General features: G+C 38.9%; 2 protein-coding genes across 2 annotated transcripts in view; one reads left to right on the forward strand and one right to left on the reverse strand.

Moving 5' to 3' along the window:
• LOC137278016 (solute carrier family 12 member 8-like) overlaps window positions 1-11,789 on the forward strand; it is a 35,053-nt gene extending 23,264 nt beyond the window's left edge. The window contains exons 8-13 of the mRNA XM_067810050.1: window positions 875-1,021; window positions 2,314-2,842; window positions 4,329-4,417; window positions 6,554-6,671; window positions 7,141-7,198; window positions 7,745-11,789. Coding sequence (XP_067666151.1) covers window positions 875-1,021; window positions 2,314-2,842; window positions 4,329-4,417; window positions 6,554-6,671; window positions 7,141-7,198; window positions 7,745-7,913 — 1,110 coding nt within the window. The 3' untranslated portion in view covers window positions 7,914-11,789. The remainder of the gene's footprint in view (window positions 1-874; window positions 1,022-2,313; window positions 2,843-4,328; window positions 4,418-6,553; window positions 6,672-7,140; window positions 7,199-7,744) is intronic.
• Window positions 11,790-12,315: 526 nt separating this feature from the next.
• On the reverse strand, window positions 12,316-21,131 carry LOC137278018 (MICOS complex subunit MIC27-like). The gene is made up of 8 exons (XM_067810053.1): window positions 21,037-21,131; window positions 20,120-20,236; window positions 17,194-17,319; window positions 16,596-16,650; window positions 16,060-16,155; window positions 13,520-13,663; window positions 12,748-12,779; window positions 12,316-12,516 (listed from the first exon to the last, which is right to left on the reverse strand). Exons 1-8 carry the CDS (start codon window positions 21,049-21,051, stop codon window positions 12,382-12,384), a joined length of 720 nt encoding a protein of 239 aa, XP_067666154.1. The 5' UTR covers window positions 21,052-21,131; the 3' UTR covers window positions 12,316-12,381.
• Between the last annotated feature and the right edge of the window lie 4,674 nt (window positions 21,132-25,805).

Genomic DNA, 25,805 nt, shown 5'->3' on the forward strand with positions numbered 1-25,805 from the left:
ACATAATAAGTCAGAGAGAGTGATATATTTACAAAATGCTCCCTGTGAAATTTCAGTTGGGCCTGTGACTGTGGATATTTACTGAGCCAATTGGACTTTTAATACCCACAGGCTACCAGACTAGTGGCTATATCGTACACTATCTGCCAGTCTAGTCTCCTGTGTGTTGCATATGTCTGGTATCTTTGTGGGTGATCTGAGATCAACTGATATCTTTGTGTTGGGGGGTCATCTGTTTATTGTGTGTCTTTGACTATGTGATTAATTTAGTATTTAGTGCAAGTGTCTGTTATCTGTTTTGGGAGTCGTATATGTCTTAGTAACTAATATGGGTGTCTTGTATATATCTTATTTTCCACTGCAGGTATCTGTTGTCTAGCTATGACAATCTTATAATCTTAGCATGTGTTGCAGGTGTCTGTTATAGTTTCCATCTTTGAAAGTCTAATATATCCTAGTATCAATGCTGAACACACAAAGATCTGGGTTAGAATTGGTTGTCAGTAACCCATGCTTGTCGTAACAGGCGACTAACAGGATCGGGTGGTCATGATTGCTGACTTGGCTGACACATGTCTTCGTATCCTAATTGATCGATGCTCATGCCATTTATCACTAGATTGTCTGGTCCAGACTCCATTGTCTACAGACCGCGGCCATACAGCTGAATTGTTGCTGAGTGCAACAGTAAACAACGGCCAAATGAGTATCAGCTGCAGGTGTCCATTTTAGTGTCTATCTTTGACCATCTGATGTATGTGATTTCCTCGATGGTCTTTGAGTCTTATACATCAGTGTGTGTTTATTACACATGTCTGATGCATATATGCTGAAAATGTATATGGTAGTGCATGTTTGTGTGGCTTGGTTACAGGTGTCTGTTGTGGGAGTGCTGTGGTTGGCAGGACTCTATCTCTCCTCTGTCTCGTCTTGTATGGGAAGTCTCTACGGGCCTCCAAGGATTCTCCAGTCTATAGCCAATGAAAATGTTATTCCAATTATCAAAATCCTTGGTCATGGGGTAAGTATGTCCCTTGAGGGTTGTGTTCCCATTATACCACATCATGGTCTTCTGCTTGACTTGCAGCAGTTATTCCATACACAGAGGAAGTTCCAGATCACACTTATGGTGATTGCATATTAGAAACGGTCCCTTGCCAAATGGATCACATGATCAGGCCCATGTATTTGAATTGTCGTATCCTCATGACTTGGGTTGTTGCTCTAAATATCAATCACTTGTTTAGTCTTAATTAATAAAATAGCAATAACAAACAAACAATATGTTTTCATTTTATTGTGGGCGTATTGGTTGAAAAACCAATGTTTTGTTTCAGTGCACACGTGGCAACAGTGATAATAAGGTTTAGACAACAGTGATAATGAGGTTTAGGCAACAGTGATAATGAGGTTTAGGCAACAGTGATAATGAGGTTTAGGCAACAGTGATAATAAGGTTTAGGCAACAGTGATAATGAGGTTTAGGCAACAGTGATAATAAGGTTTAGGCAACAGTGATAATGAGGTTTAGGCAACAGTAATAATAAGGTTTAGGCAACAGTGATAATGAGGTTTAGGCAACAGTGATAACAAGGTTTAGGCAACAGTGATAATGAGGTTTAGGCAACAGTGATAATAAGGTTTAGGCAACAGTGATAATGAGTTTAGGCAACAGTGATAATGAGGTTTAGGCAACAGTGATAATAAGGTTTAGGCAACAGTGATAATAAGGTTTAGGCAACAGTGATAATGAGGTTTAGGCATTAGTGATAATGAGGTTTAGGTGCACCACAATATAGCATTGTGCTATGCTGAGTTGATCTGTTTCGCAAACTAGGATCCACTAGTGTAACCTTTATGCACCATTTTCTTAGAAAATAGATGTAATTATTTTTCTGAACTAGCTTTCACGTCATCATGCCTTGTGTTCTCATTAATCTACAGACTCTGATTGATAGTTATGCCCTTCATCAGTTCAGCTGCATGCATGTTACCATCATAAGCCATAAGAAACTCAGGGGCGGTAGGGTAGCTTTGTGGATAAAGCTTGTGCCTGTCATGCCGAAGACCCTGGTTTGATTTCCCACATGCGTACAGTGTGTGAAGCTCATTTCTGGTGTCCCCCCACTGTGATAATGGTGGAATATTGCTAAAAGTGGCGTAAAACGATACTCACTCACTCATAAGAAATTCAAGCATTTTAATCATATCCCTACTTACAAGGTTATTTTTTAAGCATGTTGCAAATATTTTACCAAATGCCCTTGTGTCAAAGAATAATCAGTGATTTTGAAGCACCTGTTTTATTTCCAGCGAGGACCCAACAAGGTTCCTGTGTATGCACTGATCGTGATTACCCTGGTAGTGCTGCTGTTTATCTGTGTGGGGCAAGTGAACACGTTGGCACCGGTGGTCACAACAGCTTTCATGTTGACATACGCTTCTATAGATTACTCCTACTTCGCTCTGGCCATGAGCTACGACCGTCGCAAAGACAGGGATGCCCGGTTCACTCACAGTGGTGCCGGATATGGGGATAAGGTACGCAAGTACAGTGCTGACAGTGAACTGCTTAACGGAAGTATCGGGTACGGGGCTACTGGGAAATCGGTTGATGTAACCACTCATAAAGACTCATTTGAAAAACTGGCTAATGACCTTGACAAACTGTTTCCTGAGCGTCTTGCACAGAGGGGCCAGCACCATCTGTTGAGACAAACCAGTACTAACAGCGGAAGTAATGTCACAACACCAGAAGCAGACTTTGATGCCACGAAGAGGAAGATTTCGGTTGATGCTACATCAGAAAAGGGTGATGATGGAGACACGTCTCAGTTGCTAGGTAAGTCCCAAGTCTCTGCCAGCGTGTTCATTTGAAAACAAGAAAAGTGGAGCTCAGTCACACCTACCTTTCTAACACTTAGTAACATTTAATGAAACTGAACACACAAGTATTTTTTAAAGGAAGCATTCAACTTGTCAGTGTCATTTTATTCACATTGTGTTTATTCACTTTTCAAAAGTAGTTCTGCCTGACAGTAAAAGAGCCTTTCTTCAGTATTTTTTTCCTGCAGGCACATTCTACCCACCAGTTTTGTGTAGTTCTCACATACCATGACATGTAAAAGGGATACACACTGTTAAAGAAATCTTAAAGCCAGTTATACCTAGTTGAAAATCAAACTGTGTCAGTTTATCATCAAACCTGTCCTAAAGCTTGCAAAGTGCATTTTAGGCTATAAGAAATGATTAATGTATTCCATTTGCTAAAATAATTAAACTTAGTGTTGAATAAAAGTCAGTAGCCAAAAGTAGGATCAAATGTTTTGTATCAGGGAATTATAACGTTAACTTGAGTGAATGACATTAATTATTTTGCACCATTGAGGAATTTAATGAGTAAGAGACCCATCTATTGCACTTAGGCTACAAGCACCCTAAACAAGTTTGACGGTTTTGAAATTGCAGAGTATTATTCAATGATAGTATTATGGTACTATCTGTAATTCATTTTGTCTGTCAGAAAAACAGATTTTATTAAGAAGACAAATGAACAAATGCATATCTGTACTGCCTATTGTATAGACTAATCAAATTGACAACCTCCATCAGTTTCTTTAATAGACATTGTTAGAAGTTGAAGTGATGAAGAATGATGATAATTTTATGGATGTGCAACTCTATTCTGTGAAAGGCATTATTTCGACATAGATTCTAATGTCATTGTCAAGCCGGTTATGGCAATAACATGAGAGTGTATGTCAAAACGTTGCCTCTCGAGAATAAAGAAGTTGTATATTAAAAACTTATCATTCTTCAGTCTCCATCAAAGTAAGACATGTAGGGTTGAGTTCAAGTTTGAGTAAGTTGAGTTGTATGTTTGATTACCAGAGCGGCTTTGATTGTGTTTGACCTTTAATGGGTGTCCTACTTACTCTGTCTTCCACTGTACATCCTACAACCTGTCTCACTTCAGACTTCCATCCTAAATTAATCAGATAAACCCAGATATCCGAGAGCTAGAATTTGAAAATATGAGAAACGTGATATAAATGAAGATAACAAATTGATATAAGAGAGGATAGTGATCAGAATAGCAGCCAGCAAGAGGACACTGAAACCCATTCCTAGTAGCCAAGCTTCACTTGATATCAAGTGATACCTATATATTGTAGTAATTACACCTGCCAAGGTATTGCCAACACTTTGCAGTCTACAATGTGACCATTCCCTCATGTCTGTGGACTCGTTAGGTTTAATTATGTTGGTGTTATCTCCATACTAGTTGTTCAAAATGTGCTCATTAACACCAACTGTTGTTTCACCAGGTGTAAAGAAACTGCCTAACACGGAGATCACTAAACAGCCGAGGTCATGGTACTCTGTGCTGTGTAACAGATGGCTGTCTCTCCTGGGGGTAAGTACAGGGGGATGGCAGGACGACTGTAGGGCAAAACCCCCTGTGGACAAAACCCCCCTGGGACAAAAACCCCTTGGACAAGAGCCCCTTGGGACAAAACCCAATAAGGACATAAAACCCAAATGAAGACCTGTGGACAAAACCCCAAAACATGTTTTAACTACAGTGATTGGCTTAAGTGACATGTTTTTTATTGAACCAGTAATAGAGGTTATAAGGGATAGGGATTAATAGGCTTTATTGATTAAGTTAGTATTTTGTTTTTAAACATTACTGAGGATGAAACTTCATTACTGATTAGGATTAACTGACTTCAAGAGTATTTAAAGCTTAATTAGTCAACTTAGTATTTAGATATGAGGCAGATTAGTGCTCTAATTGTTATGGACCCAGATTGTGCTAGTGTCCCAGGGGGGTTTTGTCCACAGGGTTTTTTGTCCGCACACCAGCAGGACACAAGTTTACATTTTGTGTGATGTACATGATTTGATTTGCTCAACACCATCTGCCATATAGACTGGCTGTCAATATAGGTCATAGAGATCTATATTCATTGATGAATATAAATATATTATCAATACATATCATAAAAGTAACTCTTTGGAAACATGGAGCAAAGTCCAAGAAGAAATCTGCATATTTCACATCAGTAGTGAGTGGTGACATATTTATTCAGGGATTAGCAAGCAAACATCATTTTGAACTAATTTAGAAGCAGTCAATACATTTTATCACAATAGTTTATAATAACATAAACAATTTCCATATCGATTATCATTAATAATTCTTCCCATCAACAGTATTCCTGATTATGGAATCTTTTACCCAACCCTACTGCTAAGTAGACAGAGATGTGAAGTTTATAAAAATAATTTACAAGCATAATTTGTCATGTCAGTGCACTGTTGAAGCATTATACAGCAAAATAGTACACTTACAGTACTGCATTCAGTGGATTCTGATTTATTGGTTTTTAAAAGTTACTTGATGTTTGCAGGTGCAGATAGGGACATGGTGGCACTGTTAACATCTTTTGTTTGATATTTTACTTCTTCACGCATCTGATCACTTCATATCTTCAGAGCTATGCTTGTCGTAAGAGGCGACTAACGGGATCGGGTGGTCAGGCTCGCTGACTTGGTTGACACATGTTGAAGCTCATGTTGTTCACTGGATTGTCTGGTCCAGATTCTATTATTTACAGACCGCTGCCATGTAGCTGGAATATTGCTGAGTGGAGCGTAAAACTAAACTCACTCACTCACTCATATGTTCAGTGAGGTTGACATCTCTATGTAGAGGACTGTGATGTTTAATGTCTATGGAGAGAATCTGAAGTTAAATTGAGTGATTCTTGGCAGTGTGGGCAAGTAATGTGCTTCAGAGGAAGATTGTGGATATCGCTGGTATATGTCCCAAACACAATGTTAAACATCGTTGCATCTCTCTTAGTGAGGTTTTGCCAGAAATCATACCTGCTGAAAAGCACTACCTTTACTCGTTTAATGTGTATTCATGAACAATCCTTTGATTGTGGCAGCTTTCTAGTGGGCCAGACCAACTGTGTCCTTTATGATTACAGATCTTCCTGACTGATATCCCCTGATATGGAAAAGCAATAAATGAAAACATGATAGAATGAACATTGATATAACTTACCAGAAACACTAAAATAAAGTGTACTTTCTTGATGGGAGTGAAGCAGTCATGAAGGGTTTGTCACTATCTTATCATCAGCAGAATGGCAAAAGAATTTACTGGATGACTGCTGTCACTGACAGTCTCTACTTGCTCATTAGTGTCATATGGACACGTTTGCATTTCTGAAAATGGTGCCAAGGTCAAGGCCATTTGTGATGTATGGATTTGTTACTTTGGCATTTGTCATTGTTTTGCACAGTCAACAAATTCTTTAGACCAATCGTCACATTCATACTAATGAAGAATACAACTGAAATGAAGCTTACTGACTCTGTAATTCAAAAATATCATGTGCTGTGCATCATCAGACTCATATGTACAGTTTCAAGAAGTTTTGGTTCTGGGAGTTGTTTCATATTACAAGGTTTTACAAAATAACAGTGATATGTCAAGAAGACGTACTTGTTGTGTAACTCTCTTGTGTTGTTTCAGACCATGGTCTGCATGATCATCATGTTCTCCATCCAGTGGGTGTATGCTCTCGGGGAAATCACAGCCTTCCTCGCTGTATACTTCTACATCGGACACTCCAGCCCCGGGTACTTCCCAGGTGAGTTAGGGGTTGATAACAAAAGAAGTAAGGGTACTTCTCAGGTGAAAGATCACATATCCTCTAAGGGGTATTAATACATAAATCATTTACTTGCATCATTATAAATGAAACCGTGTCATTAAAACTACTCATTTTGACATTTAATTACCTTAACTCGATCTTTTGGACAACAATGCACATTTCTCATCTGCCAAAGAAATTTCAAACCAGGTACTTCTCAGGTGAGTCCTCTTAGATGCAGAAGAAAGGGGGGCGTGGGTCAAGAACTGACCAGCTCTTCTTTTCAGTTAGATCTTGTCATGGTTTTATTTTCCAACCTTCCCACCTAAAGGTATCATATTTGGATAAAAGGTCAGGGTTTAATGAAATTGATCCATGTAAATCATGGACAAAATTCAATGCCATTTTCTCTTCCCTATAAGCGGCCAATGTGACTTTAAACTTTAACTCACTCTTTCTTATACAGGTATTGCAGAATTCAACTTGTATGAATGGATTAAAAGTGGCATCCATAGATGTTGCAGGTGAGAATATCATATTCTGTACCATCTGAGCTGTTTCCTACTCCTATTTAGCAACAAATTTAGCACCACTATGTAATGCAGTTTTGAATTTATAACACAATGCCCCAAACTCACTTCCCAAACATTCATATGCATTCAGGTGACATGCATTCATAAGGTAAAATACTAGATTGTTTCCCCACAGCTTTGCTTCGGAATACACTCTCAGAAATACAAGTTACAGAAATTACAATGAAATCATTTGGCATAGAACCAATTATGTTAAGCTATAAGGGGCAGTGGGGTAGCCTTGTGGTTAACGCATCTGCTGTCATGCCACAGACATGGGTATGATGCCCCACGTGGGTATGACGCCCCACGTGGGTATGACGCCCCACGTGGGTATGACGCCCCACATGGGTATGACGCCCGGTATGATGCCCCACATGGGTACCATGTGCAGAGTCCATTTCCAGTGTCCCCTGCCATGATGTTGCTGGAATATTCCTAAATGTGGCATAAAACCATACTCACTCACTCTCAACCTATACCAATACCATATTTCAGACGTGGACCAGACCCCCAAGAACACATCATCGTGGCTCCGAAGACACCTGCCGTTCAAACTCTTGCAGCTCAGTTGACGGCAGACAACGAAGACTTTGCCAACAGAGGACGCTACCACCAGTCTGAGATTGTCCAGGGTGAAAACTTCGATGACTACGACAGTGACTGAGAGTGACAGATACTGCTTCCATATCTTGTAAACCCATAGCCAAATATCTCTGTTGGTCCTTCACGTCCAGGGACCACCATCTTTACCCATGGGTCACGTAGTCTCATCAAAACGAGTGCAATATTCTTTGGTGCAATTTTAAGTTGTGAAATGGCCTTTCAGAAGGTCATTTATAACAGAGAAATGAATCAATATACACAAACATTATCTTATCAAAGGCTCATGGGTTGGCAAGGTTTGAATATTGGGATACATTTTGTTGCCAACAAACACATATACTACTTAATAAGGGATGCGATTCCAGTTGTTTTGTTGTTATATAGTATATGTAGATACCTAACAACAACATATATTTCCAACACAAATCTTCCTACTGGTATTGTCTGGGTCAAACACCTGATGGCACCATGTTTACAATTCATCCAAGAATATACCTCTTTTAGAAATGGGTAAAAAAAGAAAGTTAAAAGCTTCAATTTCAGTATTCCAAAACATTCATCTAATAATCTTTTACCATGTCTCAGTGAACTATTGCAACTTTCCTTTCTAAGAGTGTCTCTTGCTAAATTAATAACAATAGTAGCTGCAGCCTCTAATCTGCTAGTAGATGATCGTGAAAGTTTAGAGAGGTTTGGGACGGAAAATTAGTCATTGATAAATGAGGGAATGAAATAGATGGATGTTATCGATGGATGTTATCGATGGTGTTAACTACTGAAGTGGAGTCCTGTGCCAAGAGTAGTTATTTAATTTGGAATACCATACTCTACTTTAGAGTGGTTCAATTGAGACCAAAGCTGTTTGTATCATGTCTAAAAGGTTTGTGTTATCTGAACACATCAATGACGTTATCAGCTGTTGAGTAAGACACACTATACCTTCCTGGATTTTAGACTGTTGGGGATACAGTGTTTGAGCACCCTTTCATCACTGTCCGACTTAACCACTCTTGACTATGAAACAAAATTTCGAAAATTTCCTCTACAGAACTAGATGATAATGTAGACTGTTGATGAAGAGTGGGCCCATCACACCAAACACCTGGGTTTGATTCCCCACATACAGCAATCAGTTAAGTGTTCTTGGTACCCTCTGCTGTGATTTAGTTGTAACTTGTTCAGCCATTCCAACTGATTTATAAACCTTCATTACTACTGGTAGTCCCACAAACTAGCTCAGACCGTGGATCTGATACCTAACACCAGACCTATATTTATGTAACATTCAACTAACAACAAACAATGCCTGATAAAGACATTTAGGTTTTGCTGCACCTTCCATCTTATTCAATGTACATGGTATGTCTAACTGACATCACTTTCACCATAACTCCAAACATGTCTATATCCATACATGATTGTGGCAGTGCAGTCAGAAGTAACATGTAGGTCTGTACTTGTCTCATCATCCAAGTATAAAATTGACAGAGTTTTTGTGTTCCTGTCAGCTAAAATTCAGTTGTGTCTGTGTCTGTGTGCATAACCCCATCTAAATATATCTGTGAAATGAAATGAAAAGTGATAGAAAACCATGGCTTCTTGTTTCATTCTATCTATGATTTGTGACAAACTAGATGTTACCCGGCAGATGCTTTACACAAACACACTTGTTATCTTCATTTCTGGATTAAGAATGGTAGAAATAGAGTGTGCTTATATCCATTCATATGGATGTGCTAAAGGTGTTGTTATGCCAGATTATGTGAACTATTGCACAGGAAGTATAAAATATTGTTAAAGAAAATTTTCCTTTTTGCTTCTCTTAACATGAAAACCGTATCAAGGTGTCCATTGTTCAAAGGGTTTACTTGATCTCTCATAAACTGAGATAGCATCATTATACACTGGGTTAGGAGGGATCTAAAGGCTTCATTAGCATTCCTCATGAAAATAAATGTTTGAGGTTGAGTGTTGTATTAGAATTCCAAACATTAATATACACCAGGTCATTTGGGGCTTTAAAGACTCCATAAGCATTCCTCATGAAAAGAATGTAAATACTTGAGGTTGAGTGTTGTATTAGAATTCCAAACATTAATATACACCAGGTCATTTGGGGTTTTAAAGACTCCATAAGCATTCCTCATGAAAAGAATGTAAATACTTGAGGTTGAGTGTTGTGTTAGGATGATATTGTGTAGAGAGTGATGGAAAATATGTGAAAGATCCTGTTTGTTACTGTTGTTGGCCAGTTTCATTGTTAGAGGCTAGACATAGAGGTCTGTTTGTTGTAGAATCATTACAAGACAAAACACATTCTCCATATCCACACAGGATCTGATATTGTCCTGCAGTGTACAGATGTGACAAACTCTTTGATTGAGTGAAGAACGTCTTTGCAATATATGAGAATATTTGGAATATTTAAGTGGGGTTTCCATTTCATTGAGAAAGACAGAATTCGTCCTTCAAATATTATTTTCATCAAAACTAGTTATGGTTTTTACTATTGAAATACATCATGTATAATGTATTATGATCTGGATGGTTTTCTTTACTTGAGACTATTTTCAAGATTAATAATTGATGAAATCCCTATGCTACACAGATTAAGCTTTGTTTGATGGGTGTACAAGTAGTCAGTCCATTCACCATTCCGCTGGTAGTAAGTCCATCAAAGAGCGCAATTTGAGTAGCTGAGGGATTATCAGTGTTTTTTCTCTAGTCACATACAGAATGAACTGTTTAACTGACAACATCTCTCATGTACTTGTACTTCCCATTCTTCAATTCTAGCTAACCTAATCAGATGTTCTATATTCTTGTGTCTTGTATGAATTGTTCCAAGTAGTATTTCTAGTTCACTATACTATATCGTCTGTGTAAGTATATCTACCACTGATTGGCTATAGTATATTATTCGATTCTTAGATTCTACTCTTTGTCTTTGTCAGTCAAGTAAATTGCCAGATTCTCTACTATTTTACATAATATCATAATTCAAATCAATATTGCTCAGTCAACCTTGCTTGAATGTGCACTTTTAAGTAGCATAAAATGTTCCTATTTGCTGCTATATCCTCTAATTTTAGGTAAAACCCCTTTAAAAAATATGCAGTATTTGTCTAGCTGAAGTATACTTGTTCACACGAAATTTGAGGGTAACAAAATCAGTCTATCTTCCATCTACGTCCCTGAGTTTCCACAGGTGTGCTTGTAACACAATATAAAGTGTATGTATGTACTGGATGACTGAGCATGTGTGGGCATTTACAAGTTCTCAGACTTGGTTTACTGAAATGCATGTTACCAAGAAGAAACTGAAGGTGTAACTATGGCAGTGTTACCCAATCAAACCATCCTGAAATAACAAATTCAGCCTTCAAAACAGTTCTGACAATGTCACATTAACCAAAGGGACATTACTTTATACCAATGATTCTAAAACATGCCTGCTTTGGACACATATGGGTCATACATAAAGTATTTACTGTAAATAATATTCTAGTATTGTTCTCAAGCATTCCATACTGGTATGCTAACCAGTTTAAAATTACCCAACCATGATGAGAGCTAAGCTCACAGACAAGTACAACCCTAACAAATATCGATTGCAGAGTTATTCTCACATGTCTCATTTGAATCGGACAAGCAGCTAATGATTTATCCATGTCCAGGGCCATGCTTTAACATGAACATGCATTCTACTGTATGTTAAGTGTCTCATTGTCAGCAAGACCCACACTGCTTTCGTGAAGAGGTCCCTGATGTTATGTCCAGGGCATTTACAATACTGAGTTATGTTGTGATATGTATGTTACACTTTGAAGCGTCTTGTTCATGTCTGTATTTCAAATGTTGTGTTGTGTTAAGTTATTTAACATATTCATTGAGAGAGCTATATTTATTGAAAAATAAAACAATGCAATGAATTAATGTAATGTCTTATGATGTTCTTTATGAAAAGGGACATGAGCGACACAGATGTTATCAACAGTTTCAAGAGCATTTCAATTTTTGACAGTGTTTCACTCCTTTAACATGCAGAAACCCAGATTGTGAGATTGAATATAAATTTTGATTGTTATAGTCTGTTTGCCAAGTAAAGAGTATCAATGAATTTCACTTTAAAGACAAAAGTAAATCAAATAAATTGAAATTAAGACTGCAAATCCTCATAGTTTTACCCTGCCAAGTGCACATTTAAATCTCAGCCTTTTAACTAACGATCACAGATTCAAATCCCTATTACTGGTTTGTATTACAAGGGGGTAAGCGCAATAGTTGGAACAGTGAGGCGGTATATGATGAGCATTAATTAAAATCAAACCAACTTGTTCTCTGTGTTTCATTTAATGTACTTACCCCCTTGTAATGCAAACCAGTAAAAGCTATTTGAAACAATGATCATCGCATCTTGCAGAAAATAAAGGCACAGTTCAATAGCAAACAGAAGGCTGAACTTCATACACAGTACATATTTTATACACATTCAAATCATCACTACAGAGTATTAATTGTTTATGTCATCACTTGCTTCCCCTGGTGGTATAGAGGTCCTTGTCCTCGGCCTTTGACTGCCCATGATCTTGCAGGCTTGGGTCCACTTTTACTTGGCTGCCAGTTGTTGGCTTCACCTGGCTGGCTTCACTGGCTGGCTTCACCTGAAATCAACACATGGTCACAAACTGAGCACAGTAACTGACAAACACACAGTCAACCCTAGCTTCAGGGGACTGAATCATGATAAGTGACACAAAAAATTGGCTTATGTGTTAGATGCCTCTTAAAACTAGCAGTCAACAAATTCTAAAAACAATTTCTACCCTGGATCTCAATAGGATTTGTAAGATATTTGCTTCCTCAAATAATTATGTGTTCTGATCCTAACTTACCTGTTGGGCGGAGCCAGAATCAGAATCTGATGCTGAAACAAATAACACACATCAATATTACCTGCCCATAGAAACTGCAATGTAACATTTTTACGCCAATATTACACAGTGTAATACCACTAGATGTACGACGACATGATGGTTCACAGTTTTGTTGTCGCAATGGTACTAGACCTTGCTAGACTCACGGAAAGCTGATTCCTCAGACAATAGGCAATTTCACTGTAATTTCCATCAGTTTATTTTGGAGAGTAAAAAACAGAATACTAAACTCACTTACATGAAATACCATTGTTATTAAACTCATGAAAGATTGCTTTTGCTAGTTTCATATGAAATCATTAACTCATTTAACAAAAATGGTATAACATGCAAGGTCATTTAGTATCCTCAATATGCATTATTATTATTGTTTATTATTATAGAATATTTATATACCACACATCCATGCACTAGCGCACACTCAAAGCACTGGGTTAGTTAAAGCTAACAATAGTGCTAAGGGCTCTGAAACTCTTCTGAATGGTAATCCACACCTTAAAATGACAAACACTTAAAATACAGTTGCAAGCAGCATTACTGTTCAAATATGTTATACTTAAGGGGAAGGGGCAAAGAACAAACTGAATTTTGGGTAGTGGTTTGCATGGAACACAGGAGTCGGAAGTGACCAATATCAGACACAGATTGAAGTCCCTCGACTCTCTTGACTCAAAGACAGGTGAGCTATATTAGTTCATTCAATACCTGGTGGAAAGACTCAAGTACTCACAGTCACCCTCCCACAATGACCGAGCATAGCCGTACACCTCATCATAGGCTTGTGTTGTCATGGCTACAGCCTCGTTAGGATAACACAGTGCAGCAGCTGCAGTCATTGCACTTCCACTGAGTATGATCTTCCGTAGGAATCCACCTGAAACAGGCCAAGAAATGAACAGCAAAAGGATGGGTATCTTCTATTTCTGAACATACCAACTTGTCATTTTTAGAGGGACTAGTCATCCAAGTAGCTTTACGACATATACACCTGGAAATTAATCAAGCAACACCCCAATTTTTTCTATTGGAGCAACTTTGAAGTGTTCTGACAATCAAAATATGCCGGGTTGATATAGTTTGACACTTTTTTATTCAACAGACGATCTCTGACAAACAACTTAAAGGGAAAAAGTATCAAGACTTTGCTTTATTGCAACGAAATCCAAATTCTTAAAACTGTCTTAAATTCATGAAAAAATGGACACAATTTACTATTCATCCACAGACGTTGTTGTCAGGTGTATTAACACAAATGTCACATGGAAAGAAAGAACAGTCATCTGAGAGTCTGCACACCGACTTTCATCAATATCTAGTGTGTCCTCCCTGCGCACGCACCACCGATTCCAGACGCCTCCTCATTCCTTGGATGAGTCTCCGGATCTGATTCTGGGGGATCCTGTTCCACTCCTCATGCAGGGCAGCCGTCAATTCGTTGAGATTATGGACTGGTGGGTCTCTCTGCCTCACACGACGGCCAATAAAGTCCCACAAATGTTCAATGGGGTTGAGGTCAGGGCTCATGGCAGGCCATGGAATTCTGTCAATTGCATTTTGCCGCAAAAAATCATTTACAGCATGCGCCCTGTGAGGTCTAGCATTGTCGTCCATAAATATGGGTCTCGTTGCCAGAGGATGGTTCTCAAAATGAGGTACCACAGCCCTGTCAAGAACCTCCTGTTGGTAACGAACACCGTTAAGGTTGCCACGGATGGTAATGATATCCAACTTGCAGTTCATGGAAATGCACCCCCATACCATAACGGAACCTCCCCCAAAGGCCACAGTCTCCTGGATGTTCCGTGGAGCCATTGCTGTGTTCCTCTGCCTCCAGACCCGAGTACGACCGTCCACCATGTGCAGCAAGAACCGGCTCTCATCTGAGAAATGGACCTTCCTCCAAGAGGCAATGTTCCAGTGCAAACGGTCATTACACCAGGCCAGTCGGGCTGCCTTATGGGCTGGAGACAGTCTGGGTCGCTTGATTGGCCTCCTTGCCCGGTATCCTGCAGCTTTCAGACGATTCCGAACAGTCCTGTTCGAGATGGGTCTCCCTGGAAGCCACTCCTGTCTCAACCGAGAGCTCGAGTCGAAGGACCTGCGCCGTACAAGTCTCAGTAAAGCTCTGTCCTCCCGGACTGTGGTCTTCCTGGGTCTTCCTGGTCTAGGCAGGTCTTTAACTTCATTAGTGGCCCGGTATTTTTTCAAAAGTTTTGAAATTATGGAATGATGTCGTCCGATTTGAGTCCCGATTTGTCTTAGAGACATACCAGCATTCCTCATGCCGATTATTTGCCAACGAGTGGCCTCTGATAATTTCCTACGTGCCATGACATTGAAATGAATGAAAAACCGAATGCAATCGACAACCTGCGCTTGTAAACACCCCAGGGAAAAAGTGCATTTTTCGAAAGTTGAGGTTAAAGCAATGCACGTGCGCTGTGCAAGCTTCACGCGCGTCATATCAACCCATGAAAAGCTCATGCTGTATGTCAATACATCAAAATTGAATAATCAATCATCAAAATTACTTCGTTAAACTTTGTTAAGTTTTTATGTGTCTTTGAATTTGGTGTTGCTTAATTAATTTCCATATGTATATATAGCTACATAATGACACGTGCATGAACAAAATTGAAAGGTTTGGACATACATTATTCAGAAATTCAAAATATTGTGATTTCAGACCTAATTCGCAGCCCAGGATTTGTACTACCAACTTGTCAATCCTGTTTTAGATGATTGTGTCTGATCACTTCCAGCTGTCATTATCTGCATTTCAAGTAACAGTGGTTAATACATTGCTAATTTCATAAACTGAATAATCTCAATCTCAGTTGCAGATTGTGTACAGTAGGAATTAACTCTTCATATTTTCAGTGTTATAAGTAACACATATTTTAATCAAATAATGTACTTTGAGATCAGGTGAAAAGCTGCTGTTTCAACACCAGCATCGTACTGACACAAATACATGTTGCCATGATTTGTCCCTTACAGGATTCAAGAAGAGCAAGTAGACTACATTTGTTCTAGTAGAGATGTAAGTCAACCACAGCTGAGAAATACAACAGGGTTCCTAATCAGAAACACATATTCCAGATGCTTCTTGATGTCTCACACAGCACATTTTGAGTTTTAGTCAAATTACACTGCACATTTTGAGTTTTAGTCAAATTACATTTTAAAATTGACACTAATCATTAACTATGGTGTAAAAACCAATCTATGACAAGACACAGTTATTTACAGTATTTTTCAAGTACATACCTCTGTAGCCTGCTACAACCCCTCCAAGTCCAGCCACTGTGATAACACTAGCCTTGGGCAGAATACTGGGGTCGTCCTGTACGTAGGTGACAAATTCTGAAGCACCGGACAGCTCACATTTACACGGATAATTCAAAATACACACACGCAGGGCTATACAGTTCTGTTTTCATGTTTGACAGACAACACTTCAAACAGCAGCAGCTATACTGTATATGGTCCCCACCAGTGTCTTGTAGGTTACAAGTTCCTGTGACTTCATCAGTGTTCATTAACAGCCGAAATCTTTGAAAACTATTTAAAAAGATCATTTGAATCCTCTTTTGGAATGACACTGTGTTTGTTAAAACCTTGTTATATCTTTCATGTTATTTAGAGTTGAAACCTGTCCCCAAATACACGTCAACACTGTCATGTGACAAGAAGGAGAATGATCATTTAGAGGTAGTCATGTTGGCAGATAGTGGAGCATGCTGTACACTTCAGTGAGGACTAAGGAAGTTAAACAATTGGAAAACCCTACAGTTGTGGCCTACCCATTGTGTGTGCCTTGCCAATCTGAATCTTGTCTTTCAAGGAATTTGTTGTGCCCTGGAACACAACAGGTAATCATTCACCATGTTTAGTACATTGGGAACAAAAAGCATATAACATCAACATTTTAGAAAATGTACCCTAATATTGCCAATATTGCAATGCATGAACAAAATAATATTTTCCTCATGATAAACACTCTGGATGTTTTTACTACAACATCTTCGTTCAGAAAGTTTGGAAAGTGACGCGTCATTTGCGTCTCACTATACAGTAGCACTGCACAGTAGTTATCATGCTTATGAATGCATTATATTATGACCTTGAACTGGACAGTGTAGGGTAGTACTATGTCCATAACTACGAGGCAGCATCACCCCTTGGTATATTTCAGCTATAGAACAACACGCTGTGATGAATCAAGTCAGGATGATACAAACCTGTTACCATTATCACAAGCATTGTCACGGTAGACTGACGCATCAACCAAATCACAAAGCCATACACCACCATCCCTCCACTCCAAAAATTAACTACCTCCCAGACAAGCATACTTATGCTTGGGACATACTGTAGCCAGAATCTCCATAGTGTACATACCTTTATAGAGTCTAGATAGTCCCACACTGCCTGTCTCACAATGGAGATGGACTCCTGAAGACTAGATGGTGGAGCTTCTACATAGGTGTATTCACACTTCTTCTCTGGCACATCATACATAGGGAGCTGAAACACATATCTTGGGGGAGTGAGTTTTGGTTTTACACCACTTTTAAAAGGCAATATTCCAGCAACACTATGGTAATGAACAACAGAAATGGACTTCACACACTGTACCAAAGTGGGGGATTGAACCCAGGTCTTTGGTGTGAAGAGCAAACGCTTTGACACTGAATCATCCCGTTTGCCACGAGTCAGAGCATATGCTGGAGCACCTGGATCAAAACCTGTTGCGAGGACAAGCTCTGTTGCAGATCACATTAAGACTAACTTTGTGAAAATGGGTTGGACTCAAATTGACTGTTAGCCTGACAAGCCAACTGACAGATATTCACACACTTAGATTGGATTCAAGATTACCTGGGAATGCTTAAAAAGCTACTCCAGGAGGAGACAGACATTTCCAAAAGAACCTAACAGCCATGTCACATGAGATTTTGCAGAGTATCAAGGACTTCTATGAGCGGCCATAATGTTACTGAGCACTACTACAGTTAAAAGATGCTGCATGGTAAGGACTATTATCTAGCCTCATGTAAGAATGTCGAGTTTTGATTGGTCCACGTGACTCTGATAAAATATCACGTACATCCATCACGATCCGCGAGCGGGAGTATAAAAGTCGTGTACTCCCACTACGAAAGTTACATCACCCTGCTATGCCTTGGTGACAACGAGAAGTGAGAAAAGCGTGCATCGACAAGCCTTTAGAAAAGTGCAGTGCATTGAGGTCAACGGTCAGCTGGTGTCAACATGGCAGCAAGTCAATTCGATGCGTGTTGTTTTGTTTAGACTTAGTGAAAACATTCAGCTAGATAAATGCGTTATCACATCGTGTCGCCTCCGGCTCGGGGAATACAACCTTACTTGGGACTGATAAAACCTTGTATTTCCCTCGACACGATGTGATAACTTATATTATCATACAGATATCCCACCCACTGAACAATAGTGGTGGTGACAACCCAAGGATTATGATGAGGATGAATATGGGATAAAACATGGTTAACAATAGCATACATTAAGATCATGTGATACAGGCAACTGGTATGAGTGAGATTCAACCTAACTGGTAAACCTTCTGACCAATAAGCTACATGTGACGTTTCATATTTTTGGTGAGATCTGTTCTAATCTATTTGGGGTGAATATACAGAACATATGTAAGTTGTAGATGATATATGATACAACAAACCTTACCAAAATTTAAAGATCCTGATAGAATAGCATTGTATGCCCCTACCTACATTAATAATATTGTGTTTAACCTCACACTCAACAATACCCCAGTTCACTTGTCTGTAAATGAAATTGACAATGAGTGAGAGAGTTTAGTTTACGCACACTTAGCAATATTCGAGCTACTAGTATACAGTAGCAGTCAGTAAATAATCAAATCTGGACCAGACAATCCAGTGATCAACAGCATGAGCACTGACCAATGCAATTGGGAACCAATGACATGGGTCAACCAAGTCAGTGAGCTTGACCACCAAATCCCGTTAGTTGGCTCTTACAAGACACATGCATTGTTTGGATCAGAAAAGTGAATGAATGAATGAAGTTAAAATGACTTCACAAATGAGCAACTCCAGATGCAGCAATGGCACCTGATGCCATCAGTTCCAAATGTATTCCCGTGTTTCAAACACTCAATAACACCCGGGAATTGGCCAACACATGATGTTTATCTCCTAATTCTACCCTGGATCTTCACAGGTCCCAAATTTGGATCAGATAAGTGAATGAGATGAGCATGGCCATCAATCTATGTAACTGCATGAGTCAGTTCAATTAGTCTAACCCTCTTTATTGTGTTAGCCAGCTATTTTGACAAGCATCAGATCTGTAAATATTGTAAAGAAGTTCACTTGGAACCTGAATCTAATTTTAAATGTTTATCCCATGTTTGACGGCCAATAAGCCAATGTTTGATGACAACATAAGTGGTTTTAAGTAGGTCATAGGTAACACTGTGGATGGTTGAGGCATTGCTGATCTTCCCAAGTGTTTGACTCTGTTCTAAGCAAAAGTACCATGTGACTATGAATTTAAGATGGGCGTTTCATGACAGTTTCCTCTAACCAACATATTCAAATAAAAGCTTGAAGAGCTGCTATAAGATATTGAAAAAAGAATAATATTTTGACAAGGACAGTTATTTGCATTCACCGACAACCTTTAAATGCATGAGACAACCAATGCACACCTCTTACTAAAAACACACTGATGCAGGCGGCTATCTTTAGTAAAGAAAATACTAAAAAGTCTAAGCATCAAAGGGCTTAGTCAATGACATACATGTGGAGATGATAGGTAACTGGTACAGGTTTGTCTACACCCAATATCAATAAGAAAACTGATGAAAAACTATCCATTTCAGAAATATACCTGCAAAACAAAATCCATTTTGAGCCAAGAATGAATCCAGACTCCTAGATTTGACGCAGTGAAGACATACTAAACCTTTGAACTACTGAGTTGGATTCAGTCTGTAATACATTTTCTATGATTTGGAAGACAGGCTCTGTTTGATGTGAGTCAGCAAAATTTATTTTACATAACATAATCATGACCAAAGAAATTATGTACAGCACCTGAGTAAGTTAACTATCTGAAAATGCCAACCATTTTTGACTGATTATATGATGGAATATTTTTCAAACATCAGAATGTAAAATTTCTTCCGACAGTTTTCAGTACCACCATGGTTACATATAATACAATGATAACCTGAGGTTAGGATGGATGTCCCTTGCTGTTAATAGTGTATAATAACTGTATTGCCATCTGTACATTGCCTTACCTGAGAGATCTTGACTTTGTTACCCTCTGAAGCACTGCTTGCATGGACAGTAGGCATTGCTACAGCAGGTAAACCTGCTGCCACACAAAGCACTCCTACATGGCGCCCTCGAATGCGCTAAAGAAAAAACATAGAACTTTAAAAAATATTATCCTTCTGTTACTGTGTTAGTGTTATGAGTTAAGACCTGTTGTTGTCTCAATTATGCACTCACAGACACAACTGTAAAATATATCACTAACATCTTTCAAGTCCTTACAATGTCTGTGTGAAGTAACACCCCTCATTACAGCCCAAGTGAACACTACTGTTCAAAAACATGTAATGTCCGAAAATCTGCTGTTACATTCACATGAGGTGAGGATTACCATGGTTAGGGAAGTGATATCTTAAAACATACGTACCAAACCAATCAGACCAAACATATGCAGTACACTTACAAAAGTACCTAACATATGCAGTTAATAAGGGACCTAAACAGCTGATAAAAACAATAACGACCTACGTTGTACCCATAGACGATCGTGAGAGACTGAGACATATTTGTAGTAATTGTACTTACTGAATGTGAATACTGCCACTGTACCATTTGATATAGTCATATACGTGTATTGGTGTGTACAACACGTGCTATGAATTTGAAATCAATAAAATGTGTACGTGTTTGTAATGCTGAAAAGCCACAATTTCAAAACCTAAATTACTTTTTCTGTTCAATGTCAATCATCCAGCGACATGACAAGTGCTTTGCTGATTCAGTATTTTCGCTGTTCTAGCTAAAACACAGACATAACATCACTTGGAAAATGTGGTTTTAATCTGTTTCAATCAACTATACCTAGAAGTAGTTACTCCTATATCATAGAAAGTTGAATTAAAAGACATTTGGTCTGCAGAGGTCAGATACTTTTACTCACCCGAAAGAAAGTCATCTTGAAATGAATTATCTCCCTTGAATCTCTCTTCAACTTCCGGTATGTCGACCAAACGAAGCGCTCATACAATATGTCACAATGTCCTTAGACGAACATGGTTGTCAATGTAATGAAAAGCAAAATTGAACGGATTGGGTTCTTTAATTTCGAAGAAAAACAAACGCAGTTGATAGTTTACAAATGAACAGTTTAAATCTGATATCAAATTCATTTAGGAAATGGCACTGAAATGTTTGAAATGTCCTAGTTATATGTAAAAATATTTTTAAGACGAATTAAATAAACTGTATTAAAAAAACAAAAACAGCAACAAAAAAACCATTATCAAACCCCATGATTTAGTATGGCTCATCTCGTAAATGAAGTAACCTTATTTAAGAAATACAGTTCGCTCTACCACTATGTTATGGTGTAATAAAGTACACTTTTGCCCTGAACTATTGTACTTAAAGTACGATGACGCATGCGTCCGAGTGGTTTAACCGTATAATAGTTCATACCTAAAACTAACCAACACTTTGAAAACAGTCACATCTTATTCCCTATAAAAGAGCATTTATATGCGTGTAGGAAACAGGAACAAACTGTTTTTCTAGACTAGTTTAATTCCCGTTTGATCATTAATCATATTCTGTCGTGACTGTCTGCTTAGGGTGAGAGGAAAGTTCGAAGTGATATAGCTCACATACGTTTGGCGAAAACGTCATTTCAGACAACCTGGGTGTAAATCGTAGATGATGATGAGACACACACACATATATAGTCTGGTTCATAATTATTGAGAATTTTTCTTCTTACTTTGAGGGAAATCTGACAAGTCAACGCTACACTGACATATTAGATAATTTTCTGCTTCCAAGTGCACGTGTTTTATGGAAATGACTGGATTTTGCAGCAAGATAACGATCCTAAACACACCGCAAAACATGCCAAGCAGTGGTTTCAGGAGAAAAATGTGACTGCATTACCATTTCCTGCATATAGTCCAGAACATTTGGGGGATGATGAAGGAATGTGTGAATCAAAAGGGGTTGACAAAAATTGAAGACATGAAGAGAGAAGTGGTCCGATACTGGGACAGCATAACTCACGAGACACTAACCTCTCTGACAGGAAGTATGCCTACCCGTCTTAGACTGTGCCGTGAAGCTCAAGGAGACTTGATAAAATATTAAATTGTTACCTACACAACATGAAAAGGTCAGTTCACTTTTACAATACATTCAATTTTATCTGATTTGTTCTCGTTTAATAATATGAAATGCTTTAGCTATTCTCAATAATTTTGAACCATACTGTATATACAACCCCTTAAACTTAAGAAAAAACGATGAGTAAACACGTTCCTTAAGGGTAGCCCGATGTACCTTGCTTTAGCCTAAGCTCAAAGGGAGATGAGAAAACGGTGCTTGCACTACCAACAGGGTGATGGGTTTGAATTCTGGAAACAGGATATTTGGAGTTTCCTTATTGATCTTTACGGTATTGTACATTTACTCTGAAACTGTGAATGGTGAAATCCGTCAGAGTATCGACAGTGATACATCTACTACGCGACTGCTTGGCATGTGCGGATGATATGCAGTCTGTCAATCCCGACTGGGCTGACGTTTTCTCATAATAGACTCTAGGATATATGGTAGACCCAGTACACAGTTGAATTACAAAGCACCGTCATCGTCGCGACAACGCCTTCACATGAGGATCTCTTTAAATCGTTACGACTTCTTTTAGAAAGGTCAGCAGACCGACAAGAAGAGCAGCCCTCATCAAAAGTTGTAAGGAGGTACCCAATATGTCTTCTTTGTCTCGGTGAAGTCTGCATTACAATCAAAATGCGTCTAAACATCAATTTAAATCACTGGATTCTGGAAAACAACGACAAGCCTATTCCAATGCGTTTTCTCAAACTACAGTCCTTCATTTAGACCTTAAATTGAACATGTATATTATAGCTCACGAGGACCCTCTTGGTCAGGTGCAGGCCGTCCAGTACAAATTGATTGTCGCAAAAGATTCGGCCGAACTAGGAGGTGGCCAGGGCTGCGTTATATTCACCTGTCTGACAGCGTGACATTGTACCCGATGACGTTTATCGTAGTTCCCGCTTTGTGACATATACTGAGCAGCAAAAGAAACGCAATTTTCGAAAAATTGAAATTCATTTATTTATTAAATTGAATGCATTTACGAAATCTTGACAAAAGACCAGGGTTTCGTGTGTTTTGATGTTCAGTAGAGTTGTCTTAATTTAGGTAACACGGTGAAGCGTACCAGGTTCACAAGGCACGGATGACCAATAGATGCACCTGCATGGAATACATCTCGACAATTCCTGTGCTAAGAATGATACTGTTTCACGAGTAAGCTTTAAAACATATTCTGTCCGTAACCACTCCATCAAAGAGATGCGCAGGCAGGAAATTGATGTCATGTGCATAGATCGGGTAATTGAAATGCGACTGTTCTCGTCTCTTCCCCCCCCCCCCCCCCCCCAGTTTTGTAATCTACTTCCAAGTCATTCAGCATTTATTCAAATTCGAGTCAATATTTCATTTCAGGCAGTATGCCTATCTGCAGTGTCTCTGCTGAGATGGGTCATTCGTCCTAGACCATAGGTGAACAAGGGTTGAAGATGCAGTGTCCTTCTTCGAAAATGAGGTTCGAACGTGATGTGACCGTCGTGAACAGTTACTACTGGGCTACCCTGCCGCATGAACACGCCCATCAAATACGCGAAGTGTAATAACTGAGTCACGTCCAGAATGGACTATCCATTTAAGGTTGGGAGACTCTTGACCCGGAATGTACAGACGAAACAAATTCATTCATTTTTCTTCCAAGATGATCAGTTCCTACGGTTGTGATGCACCAGATTAATCTGTTGCTCCGTAAACAACACAGTGGGGTTTTAACCTGAACATTATGATGGCTACTGATCCTTGGTGTACAGAGACACATCTGTACCTGGACCTGGTGCACCAGCTTCACATTCTGCCCTTTATGGTCAGTCAGCAAGGAGCTATGGTTTTCAATACTTTGCCCAGCTAGACATTGAAATGCTGTCTCAAACTAACCTATATTTTAAGAGTGAGTGAATTTAGTTTTATGTCGCTTTTAGACATACTCCAGCAATATCATGAGTGAGTTCAGTTTTACAAAGCTTTTAGCAATATTCCAGCAACATCACGGCAGGAGACGCCAGAAATTGGCTTCACACATTGTGCCCATGTGGGAAATGGAACCCCTGTGATGAGCAAACACTTCAACAACTTGGCGACAACCACCTCCATAGTGTAGGAACAAGGAAAACACAACATCGCTTTCATATTTGACAATATATAGTTTTTATTTTATAAAATTTGACAAAATACTGTTCTGGAAAATACCCTTCCTGGCTATGCAATCTGTCTAACATTAAACATCTATATATTGCCTTAGGTATCAGACATAACATCATTTTGTGCTACAAAAATAAACTCAGAATATATGTTTGAATGTGAGCAGTCTGGCAGTGTTGGCAGATCACTGACCTTAAGTAACGGCTGGGATGTGACCATTTGGGCACTGCTGTTGCTAAGACAACCATTGAGCACGTATCTTGTGACAGAGAAACTAAAACAGCTGCAATACTGGGGATGGAAAATATTTTTGTAATGCATAATTTCTAAACAATGCATAAGAATCAGGAATGTTACTAATAATGCTATCAAGATAATGAAGAATTATTTTTCTTTCATCTAAGGATGGGAGAGCTTACTACAAAGGACATTATCCATTTGAATTCTATGTGTATTACCACCAAAAAACAAAACTGCTAATAACAAATGCTTTCAAGGATCAAACTGTGAGAACTGAATGGTTTGATTTTTTATCACAATATGCAATCCCATTAATATGATGGAATTAAGAAAAGATATTCCTGTAAGTCCATTTGCATGGTTTAGCATCAAATGCTCACCAGCACTTCCTACTGGATGCAAGGGTGTACATTGTGATCACACCTTGACACAGGGAGTTGACCTTGACCTCCACTACCCCCTCTGCCAGCACTGCTAGTTCTGCTTGCTCAGTCCCCACCGTCCTGCTGGGCGGTATAACAACATGAACCAATAACAAGAGAGTGTCATCTGTCTGATCACATCTGTCTACAGAACACCACCAATCATCAAAACACTACAGGATTCTCTGTCCAAAAGCATGACCAAAGGCCAGTTTCACACTAGGGCAGGCTTATTTTCACACTATGGATTATGGTGTGGCATAATGACACTTTTCTACACCAGTGTATCAAACCCTCAGCTAGACCACAGGGCTGGTTGGATATAAAACTTGCCAGCTCAGACCAAAACTTACCTGTCCACAAAATATCTTCATTATACAGGTCTAAATTTTAAACTGATCTTTGGGCAGGTGAATTTGAGAATCTGTCAGTCTGTGTTGAAAATAACCCATCCCGGATCGTCAGATAGACAGATATTTTGAACACTGTTGACATTGCATGGCAGAACCATAAGCATTCAATTTCTTGTGAAATCTACTTCTCAAAACTGATAACATGACAAATGATAAACATTTCAAAAAAAGTCATTTTCTGTATCCATGCCATGAAACAATACATAAGATCACCAGCCATAACAGTGTAGGGCCATGCGGATGAAATGCATTTAGAGTTACCAGCCCTTGAATACACAATGCCAAATAAAAGTGTAATCCCAAATACAACATATTACCTGCCCTTTTCATTCAGA

Source organism: Haliotis asinina, chromosome 3, assembly GCF_037392515.1.
Source record: "Haliotis asinina isolate JCU_RB_2024 chromosome 3, JCU_Hal_asi_v2, whole genome shotgun sequence".
Taxonomy (NCBI): domain Eukaryota; kingdom Metazoa; phylum Mollusca; class Gastropoda; order Lepetellida; family Haliotidae; genus Haliotis; species Haliotis asinina.

Excerpts from the sequence above, each read along its gene's own strand:
- LOC137278018 (XM_067810053.1), bottom strand. Across the intron at positions 16,156-16,595 it reads TGGCAAGGCACACACAATGG|AATTTGTCACCTACGTACAG; the intron begins GTAGGCCACAAC and ends CCGGTGCTTCAG. Across the intron at positions 13,664-16,059 it reads GGTTGTAGCAGGCTACAGAG|GTGGATTCCTACGGAAGATC; the intron begins GTATGTACTTGA and ends GGCCTGTTTCAG.